Source organism: Euleptes europaea, chromosome 1 (assembly GCF_029931775.1).
Source record: "Euleptes europaea isolate rEulEur1 chromosome 1, rEulEur1.hap1, whole genome shotgun sequence".
Taxonomy (NCBI): domain Eukaryota; kingdom Metazoa; phylum Chordata; class Lepidosauria; order Squamata; family Sphaerodactylidae; genus Euleptes; species Euleptes europaea.
In genome coordinates this window covers 70,411,154-70,421,452 of record NC_079312.1, presented here as the reverse complement: position 1 = coordinate 70,421,452, position 10,299 = coordinate 70,411,154, and the positions used below count along the sequence as shown (strand labels likewise).

The 10,299-nt window shown below is 40.9% G+C and overlaps 1 protein-coding gene across 1 annotated transcript; it reads right to left on the bottom strand.

The window, feature by feature from the left end:
• Positions 1 to 579: 579 nt before the first annotated feature.
• Positions 580 to 8,955, bottom strand: GLT8D1 (glycosyltransferase 8 domain containing 1). Its single transcript, XM_056859950.1, has 9 exons — positions 8,934 to 8,955; positions 8,744 to 8,842; positions 7,434 to 7,650; positions 6,777 to 6,894; positions 5,950 to 6,034; positions 4,183 to 4,295; positions 3,465 to 3,631; positions 1,797 to 1,909; positions 580 to 788 (listed from the first exon to the last, which is right to left on the bottom strand). The coding sequence occupies exons 1-9, from the start codon at positions 8,947 to 8,949 to the stop codon at positions 598 to 600; spliced, it is 1,119 nt and encodes a 372-aa protein (XP_056715928.1). The 5' UTR covers positions 8,950 to 8,955; the 3' UTR covers positions 580 to 597.
• Between the last annotated feature and the right edge of the window lie 1,344 nt (positions 8,956 to 10,299).

Here is a 10,299-nt window from a genome sequence, read left to right as displayed (position 1 = left end):
CACATAAGAAATTCATAGTAAGTTTTTGAGCAGTTGGTTCCACAATTTTAAAAAAGCCCTCTCTTTAGTTTTGATGGGTGAACTATTCATAGCAATCAAGTACTTTATATTAATTACAAGATACCTAATTCAGGGAAATCCAGATTAAGTTTTCACCATTCAGTTTAAATGGGATTTAGAGATAATTGATCTTCCACTAGTAGAATGGGTTTAGAACAAAGCTTATATTCACAGGTTAAAGTAAAAAAAAAAAAAAGAGTGGTGACAGCTTTCCAGGACATGAGGTTGCTGTGCAAGATGTGTGGGCCACTGTCCAGTAGTAGCAGTGGGCCATTACTGGGAACAGTTTGTTTTGTCCAATGCCTTTTAGCCCTGGAAGGTTATTCAGGAACAGTTCATTAAGCTGCAAAATGCCAGTTCATGAAGGTACTTGTCTTCTCTGGAACAGCATTATTTACAGAAAGCCAACTCCCTGAAGCATGCAGTTTCAAGTAGTTAAGGGTTTCTCCATTGGAATACAAAATGGTGGGTGTAGTATTGCTGATCTCACTCATTGGGCTGGTAAATTTCCTGAGAATTCAAGTGTATCAAATCCATTTATTTTGTTTCATAGACATCCGTGTGCCTCCGGATTAGGTTGAATTTGTTGGTAGGGTCAGGAATGTACCATTTTTCCCAGACTTCTGCGTAGGATGCTGTCCTTCCCCAGGGTTTGAAATGTCCATTCCAGTGGAGTAGTTTGGCAGCTTTCACAAACTGTGACGAATATCTTTTACCAGCACTAGAACCTTTGGATTAAATGATAATAATCAGTTAACTTACATTTCTGCCTATCTCAGTGACTCTGTATGGATAGTAAGAGTAGCAAGTAACAGGGATTTTTAAAAGTTATGGGTGAATCTGTATTTTTGATATGCTGACTTTTTCCAAAATAGTTTGCCAAGCTGATCAGTTTGATTTATCAATACGATTATGCTTACTCCTCTCTTCAAAATGGCTGGGTGGAATGGACGGGCATACAAAAATTTTACAAGAGATGTCTTGCTGAATCAGACCACAAGCATTCAGCTTCAGGGAAGCCAACAAGGAGGTATGATAGAAAAAAATCAATTATTTGTCCCTCACATCTGGTTGTCATATATATTGTCTCTGCACATGAATCAAGACAGAAGCCAAACTTCAGAACACAGTTGATCAGAGGACAAAGCATGGGATCTTGTGTCACCTCCACTGAAGTATACCTAGGTTTTTTTTTCTTTTGCCTTCTGCTAGCTGATGTAAAAAGCTGCATACGCAAGTACAACATTAGAGCTTCAAGTACACAAGTCTTTTGAAAAGATCTGGCTTTTTAATGCATACTCCCAGGAAGTAAGACCATGATTTGAATCCCATGCAACACTTCTGCTTGCATGAGCAGAAACAATAGCATTGCAAGTAGTCCTTGGGTTGTCAACTCAACGGTATAACCCCATTGTGTTTCTGCTCGTGCAAGACATAGTGCAAGAAATAGCACCACACTAATAACCTTTGATCAAATCATGTTGTATTTTCAAACTGTAGTAACCATCAAATACCCTTTGGATTTTGTACACAACACTGATCGGAAAGGAAAAATCTGTGCTTGGTCTTGCAACAGCTTTTGCACAAATGTAACTATGTTCAGTAAAACCTCTTAGACTATTGCATGGCAGGACGCAACCCCAGAGTTTCATTGCAAGATTTTTTAAACATTGGCATAGAAAGAAGGGGTATAGTTTCAACTATTTCAGTGTCAAATGCTTTTCTCCTGTACTTACCCAGATGGCGTACATTCCACATAGGATCAATGTTTGAATGCCGCTTGTAAAATACGATGAGCAGAGGGGGTGTAGTGATGCTGCCTGCAAGAGTCCTACTGTATATCTCCTCTCTAGGCAAAAGTAAAGAAAGTAAACCTAGCTGAAAATATGGCTCCAGAGAAGAAGTGGAAGTTACTTCCTCAACTACCCTTTGGCCAAATTGTTGAAAACTAGTATAACGGCTAAGGGACTAAACTGTGACCAAGTCTTGCAATGGCCTTAGATAAACCATACTCATTCAGCCCCAGTCCCTCAAATATGGGGCTAACAACACAGCCTTGTTCTGACACGTTTATAAGAATTACTAACAGCACATGTGAACCTCTTCAACAACTCAACAATTTCCTGCTCCAAAAGCTAATGCAGAATCACCTAGGAAGAGAAGCTGAAGTAATAATAGAGCATATAAATATATAAGTGGTCTCCCCATGAGAACCCCATCTCTTTTCCCCTCCCATTGGCCTGGGCTCAAGACTGCCAGAGTAGAAGAAGAAATCCAGAACTGAAACCCAACTATGTATGAAGTTGGATCCAAGCACAGGATGAAGGTCTGGGAAATAAAACAAACCACAAAGTTGGGGAAAGAGGCTTGGGTGCAGAAAGATGCATATTTAAGGGGAAGTGGATGTGTTAGGTGAAAAAATGGGATGCAAGACACCTTGGGGTGGCTGAGTCACTAGAGCAGTAGACTCTGCCCCCTACTTGATTTTAAACAGGAAAATTTGTCCAGGCCTCAGGCAGATCTTTTTGGATTGGGCAAATATAGATGGGGGGGGGAGGCTCATTCAAAACAGCAGTGCAGCTCCCATTCCTCCTCTCCTGCGTACAGATGAGAGATGTCAGAGATGGAAAGGGGGGATAAGCAGTGGCACCTCCCACTATTCATTGCCCACCTGCAGTGCTGCTACCTCTGTGGTAAAGGCAGGGGGAACAGGCTCCTGTCCTCCAAAGGAAAGGCAGCAGTGGGCCTGGCAGCTTTCTCTAGCATCCCTTCCCCCAGTGAGTTTGCATTGTCTGTGCCTGAGCAGACAAAATTCTTCTGTTTTGAGGGATTTTCTAAATATTTTTCTGCTGACCTGGGGAGGCTTTCAGGTCTGCCAAGAACACCCCTCTGTTTGAACTTGGCCCAGTTTTCTAGGTCTGTTCATCTGCATGCACCAGTTCAGCATCATATGTAGGACAAAACAGGTGATCAAAGTGCTTCACATAAAGAATCTTCACAAGATACTGTAATTCATCGCTATTGTTATATTACAGATGGGAGGCTAAGGCAAAAAGAGTGGCTTGCCTAAAGCCACAGTGAATTCATGGCACAGGTGGGATCTTAACCTTCCCAATTCATAGCTAAAGCTCTCAACCACTGCTATACCAGCTCTTTCTTTAATCAGGAATAAGACAGAAGGCTCTAAGGTACAACAAAGAGATAGAACCAGTAAATTAAATCCTTTACATTCATGATGGGAAGTATGATGTAGAAAATGGCTTAAAGACAAAGAGATCCAGGAGCAGCAACACAGGCAAGAGTGATTTTAACAGTTATCAAAGACGAGAGCAATAATTTCAGACTCCCACAATACAGTAACCCTCATGCAACAGGATGTGAAATTCAAGTCTGGGTATACTCACGCCACATTAAGTGTCATCCATTTCTCCAGTTGCTTAGTGATATTCTGTAACTTCCATTCTGTTAGGTTAGCAACAAAGACACCTGGATTGAAAGAGCATGTACTTGCTTTCATGGCCAGCTTCCGAATGGCTTCTTTTTTATAATCAAGAAATCCAATGTAATTATACTGGAAATAAACAAAAATTGAACCTCAGTTTCAGTTAGTTCCATGTGTCTTCTTTCACTGTAGACAGCCAGGAGGTTTCATTTCCCAGTTTTGTCATTAAGTGAAAAACAATCCATACTTTTAGGCCTACAATCACCATGTGTTAAAAGTTACTTTGCATATATCTCCAATATACAAAGGCGATTAGCTACAACTTTAACCCTTTACCATTAACAACTCCGTGATATCTTTCGTTATGATATTGCACATGCTGTGACCTTGGCATACATTTTATGTCTCCAGATCATTCTTGCTATCTCAAGATCATTATTTAGGCTCCTGATTGCTATGCACTGGGCCTTTAAAGTATGCCAAAAGGCAGCTAAGACTCCAGTCTCATCGGAATCCCAAACAGATGGGTGCCTATCTTCATTCAATGTTTTTTAAAACCCAAGCCAAGAAATGCCCCAGTAAAAGTATGAAGAAACCAATATAACCACATAAGTAGAAACAACTTCTAAGAAAGACACTGGGCCTGCATCACACACAATTTCTTCTAAAGCCATGCACACCTGGTTTCCTGCTCCCCGGACTGCGAACTTGTTTGTGGTAGAGTCACAATCATCTGAGAATGCAGCTGCATGGCCAGGTTGCAGTTTAGTGTTATAAAGTTCAAGGATATCATCTGGAAAAGAAATCCAAGTCAATAAAAATGAATAGCAGAAGCAGACTCTACGCATTCTGCTAAATATTCATTTAGCAAAGTGGTATGCTTTCCGATGTTCAGTAGGAAGTTAATCCCATTCAAAGCAATGCTGCTAAGTTAAATACGCAGTCCAGGGTCGAAGTAGTTCCATGGACACGAGGTGTCCCTGAATGTGTGGTTCTTGAACAAGACCTTTCCTTGCCACATGGCAAAACAATTTTCAAAGCGGTTCCAGATACAGCATGGGAATTTGCTGTTCTAAAAAAAAAAAAAAAAAATCAAAACCTCAGTAAGCTGGCACAAACTCTAAATATACCTAAAGCAGCAGTTTGTATCCCAGTCAAATTGCCTCTGATAATTTAACCTAAAGTGGTGTCCTTATATAAATGCTATACTAAAGATCAGTGAGTGGAAGTATTTAGTGGTTAGAATGTCAAAGAGGGACCAGATTCAGATCTCCAGGCAGCCGTGAAAGCTCATGGCTTGACCTCAAAGCCTCTTTTTCTGCCTAATGCGCTTCATAGGGTTGTTGAGATAATAAAATGCAGGACAGGAGAACCATTAGCTCCTTAATTTAAAATGAGACATGGATAGATCTATATATTTGAGTACAGTCTTCCTAGTACAAACTGTTCATTTAAATTAGAAAATAATGCATTATTGTGTCTGTCAAATTAATTCTAGCATGCTCTAAAGGAGGCTGGGTCTCTACCACTTGTGTGTCTTCGACACTTGTGTGCAAGACTAATACTATAGACTGGAAGCTATTAATAATATACAACGTAATATGGAAAGTGGATTTTGTCCCACTCCTTTATTTTACAAAAAGAAATATTAGTTTTTTGAAATCTTTCAACACATCATCGGGAAAGATGTTTATTAATTTATATATTTTAAAGCAGTTCTCAAAACCTAAACATCTCATGCCGAATACCTAGCTTCATTTTATATGTTGGTGGTAGTTTTGCTGCAATTGTACACTAATCAGATGTAGGGTTGCCAGGTCCCCCCTGGCCAGCAGTAGGGGTTGCGGGGGCAGGGTTGCCAGATCCAGGTTGGGATCTTGAACAAGACCTGAGATTTGGGGATGGAGCCTGGGGAGAACAGGGGCCTTAGTGGGGTAAAATTCCATACAGTCCACTATCTAAAGCATGCATGTTCTCCAGGGGAACTGATCTCTGTAGTCTGGAAATGAGCTGTAACTCCGGGGGATCCCCAAGTCCCACCTGGAGGTTGGCATCTCTATTCAGATGGTATTACGTATCGGGACTAGTAAAGGAGAGTAGTAACAATTACAGGCGGCATCATACCTTTTGGGGGTATAAGAATTTTTTAATTTTTTTTACACATGAGCGGCAGAGGCTAATCTGGTGAACTAGATTTGTTTCCCCACTCCTCCACACAAAGCCAGCTGGGTGACCTTGGGCAAGTCACATTCTCTCAGCCTCACCTACCTTACAGGGTGTCTGTTGTGGGGAGGGGAAGGAAAGGTGATTGTAAGCCAGTTTGATGTTCCCTTAAGTGGAAGAAAGTTGGCATATAAAAACTAACTCTTCTTCTTCCCTGATGAAATTGTTTCAAGAAAGATAATGCCTTTGACTTAAGTTACATGTAAGAAGAAAATTTCCCATACCTTGCACAATCACATCATCATCCAAATAAATAGCCTTTTCTGCATTAGGGACCAAATTAGGCAGATAGAATCTTGCAAAGGTTAGCTAGAGGGAAACAAAAGAAATGTTCCTTTAACAAACATTTTTTGCACTATGTTTTCCAATGCTCAGAAGTTCAGTAGGATGTTATTCCCATTCAAATAAGTGCTACTAAATTAAGAATAGGCCAGGATCAAATTAATTCCTCTGTCTGTCTGTGTGTGTGTGTGTGTGTGTGTGTAAAGTGCCGTCAAGTCATAGCCAACTTATGGCGACCCCTTTTGGGGTTTTCGTGGCAAGAGACTAACAGAGGTGGTTTGCCAGTGCCTTCCTCTGCACAGCAACCCTGGTATTCCTTGGTGGTCTCCCATCCAAGTACTAACCAGGGCTGGCCCTGCTTAGCTTCTGAGATCTGACGAGATCAGGCTAGCCTGGGCCATCCAGGTCAGGGCAATTCCATAATACATCATGAGAATGTGCTGTTTGTAGGAAGTCAGAAAACATCCCACTAGTTAGCACTGTCTGGAGTGTCACACATTAGTTCCCTAATGTTTCTTGACAGCATTTTCTACCCATCACTAAGGGTGATTGAACCTGGGTTATTTCTGGAACTTTCTAATGCTCCTATCAGAGTTATCCCATACTAAACAGATGAACAGTGTTTTATCAACAGCTCTAATTACACTGGTAATTACAAATCAGATTTCCCCCCCTCATATCTGTATACACTCATGAAGTATTAACAGCCATCCAGCATATCATACTTTCTGGGGTTTTTTTAGATTAATATTATTGAATTAGTACTTACAGGTTTTATGGAGTCTAGCATTGCTGAGTCAATCCTCACTTTCCCATCCAGCAAATGGGGATCAAAATCCAAAATTTGGTATTTCACATTTTTCAGACTAGTTTTACTAAGCCATGATCTGCACAAGGAAAAAGAGCAACAGAACATCACGTGCAGTTTCAAAAACAAATTGGGATAATTTTCTTCAATTTGTGCCAGACATCTAGTGAACGGAATGTCAGACTTTGATGTGCCTGCTCTGCCTGACGATCATACACCTCTCAACACCCCATCTGTAAAGCTATCCTGCACAAACCTAATCAAATGAATAAGACTCATACATGAGAAGCCCTTCATTTTCAGTGCCTTGAAAAACAAACTCTATAACATGTTAACAATGAGGAGATGAATAGTAATTCTCTTTTTAATAACTCCTCTTTCATCTTTGCTACATGTCTATTCATACCAAGTATTATAAACAGTCTTGGGAAGAAAAGACTGGTTTTTAAATCTCAGAGGAGCAACTGCTTGTGTAATATAGAAAATTACTTCTTGACGAGACTGCAGGATTGAGAGACAGATTAAGGAATACGTTTTCCTAAATTATACTCTACTGAACCTGGAATTTTACTAGCTTAAAGTAGCCAAGTCTAGCAACATTTTGTGAGCGCTCTTTACCTCAAATGGTCCACTGTATCATTTAGAGTGACAATATGGAACGCCACATTGGACTTGGTGTTTTGGTGAATGCTGTTCACAGCTGCAATTACACCCCCAAGCCTGTCATCAGAGGCTGTAATGACCACAGGTATTTCTTTGTCATTTTGATCATCCGTCAACCTTTGAGGAGCCTCAGGAATAAAATCTACTGGCTGGAGTCCCACAGGGCTTGAATCTGCAGGACACAGCATGGAAAGTAACAGTTCGACATGAAACATTACTGGTAGGATCCAGTCAACATCAAGTATTTTAAAGTCCTGTTGATTTCAACAAGAAAGTTAAGCATATGTTCAACTCTTTGCTATTTAAATTGGTAACGCTTCCAATTGTTGTTCTTTGGCAGAACGATGCTCTACCTAACATTTTACACAGTTTCTTAATATCTTCAGTTACTTCCATCAGGATAGAAGAGACTACAGAGTTGAAAAATCAAGCAATGATTCTTAATGACAGACTTCTTAATGTCAGAGCCTAATGGGATAACCATATAAGAATTTCTTACAGCCTAGATGGCCCTTAAGAACTATGGATTGATTAGAACCAAACTTAATTTTTTTTTAAAAAACACCCTGTACTTCAAATGCTGTAATACTTCTGTGAAGCAGCTAGAATGGAAACTCATGGCTCAGCAAAGCCATAAAGCCATCTGTAAAGAGGACTGTTCCATTATCAGCAATGCCTGGTGCCATGTCATTTAACATAAGAAAAAGGAGGAAACAATCACCAGGACCCATTGCTAAAGAAATAAAGTATTTTCAGTGATATATATGAGCACAATTGGTACATATAGACACATGAAATGTCGTTATACCATGTCAGACGATCAGCCTGCCTAGAACAATGGCCTCTGACTGGAGTGGCTCTCCCAGGTCGAGGTCTTATGCAGAAGCATATTTTCCAACACCTGCTACCTGAGATTCCCTTTAACTGCAAGTGCTCAGGACTGAACCTTCGACCTTTTGCATGCAAAGCAGGTACTCTACTACTTGAGTCACAACCCTTCCTTTTAAAGGTATGGTCTTTTCACCACATCTGGCAAGAAGGCCTACTGGGTACATAAACCAGAACATACAGGGAAAGAATTCAGATGGCCCATTCTCTCTCACTGTCTCCACCAATCAAACAAAAATGTCTGGATAAAACAAATTTGATAATGGAAGGAAAAAAACCTTCTGTTTGTAAAAATAGTTTAATATAATGGCACCTTTCCTATCATCCATTGTTTCTGAAATATATATCTGTATATATAAAACAAAAGGTAACTATACCTGACAATTCCCTTTTCAAGAGGTCACTGAGACCTAGTATGTTGTGATGCAGCACTAACAGAAATATAACAACAGCAAGTACCAGGATGAAAATGTTTACTGAAATGGAAGAAAATAAAGTCAGAACAAGTCAGACAACTCTTGCATATTTTAACAAAACCATTTAACTATTTGATAAGAAAAAAAGAACCTTTTCTGAGTGTCATTTCCTCCTTTTGTTTTGGAAGAAAAGTAGAGCTTCTTTAAAAATCTGCAAAAAGGAAACAACCACTTTACAAGCATGCAAAAATATGTAAACCATTACTGAAGGTTCACATTCTAATATTAAACAGCTTTATCATATGTCCTCTAATAAGGTTTTAGGTAGAAATCTACCTAGGATACAACCATGTGCGCAATAATTTATGAAGGCATTTGTACCTACACACACACACCATGGTAGAAAAACCTGGCCTGCAGGCAAAAAACAATTCAGCATTAAAAGAGAAAATATTACTTTCCATGGATGGAGCACAAGAAAGCCTGCCTGAAAGGGACGATATGACATTTTTTACAACAACAAAATAGCACTGGAGCCTTAAGTACCACATGTCCTCAGGGAAAGTGTTGCACAATACTTTAGTTGCCACAGAGAAAAAACAGGCCTGTTCTCTGGCCAATTAGATTACTTAAAGAGGGAGGGTTCCAGTAGAAGGAGGCTTTATGAGGATCTAAGACAGGGGTGGGGAACCTTTTTTTCCACCAAGGGCCATTTGGATATTTATAACATCATTTGTGGGCCATACAAAATTATAAGCTTAAAAATTAGCTGACCAAGCCCCAAGCAGGCAGCTGCCCCAGATGACCCCCCCGGCACGGGCAAGCAGGCAGGCATCCAACCGGTGGTGCACTCACCCACCTGGTGGCACAGGATAGTCTGTGGCACCAGCCGGGCGTAGCCGTCCAGCCACACGCCAGAGTAGCTCCTGCTCCGCATGGTCGGAGCCAGATTCTACAGCCGGCTCTTTCTACCTCTGCCTGCAGGGATGAAATGAGGACACACTAGCTAAGAACTCGCCCCCACCCCCACGCATTCTGGCCCTGCCCCTTTAACCCCTCCATTGTCGCCACTTCTGCCCCCAGCCCTCTTGTAGTTCAGAGGGAATACTTTTCTCCATGGCCCGGGTGAGAAAGGGTTAACAGTTTCTTGGGCAGTCCTAGCAGCTCTATAGCTAATGACTCTTCTGCAAGGGGGGGGGGAAGGTTCCTTTTCTCAGCAAAACAAACTCACATCCTCCTTGAATAGACTATTCCTGTCCGCAGGAGGGGGCGGATCACCAGTCTTAGATCCTTCTGAGCTAGAGATCTGCCAGGACCCACAAAGGGCCAGACCAAATGATTTCGAGGGCCTTAAATGGCCCCCGGGCCTGACATTCCCCACTCCTGATCTAAGGTGATAAACACATCCATAACCAAAAGAGACTGTCTCTCAAATAAGCTGGTCTTAAATAGTATAAGGCTTCAACTGAACCTGGAAATATACTAGTGATCAATGTAGATGTTACAAGATGGCAGTA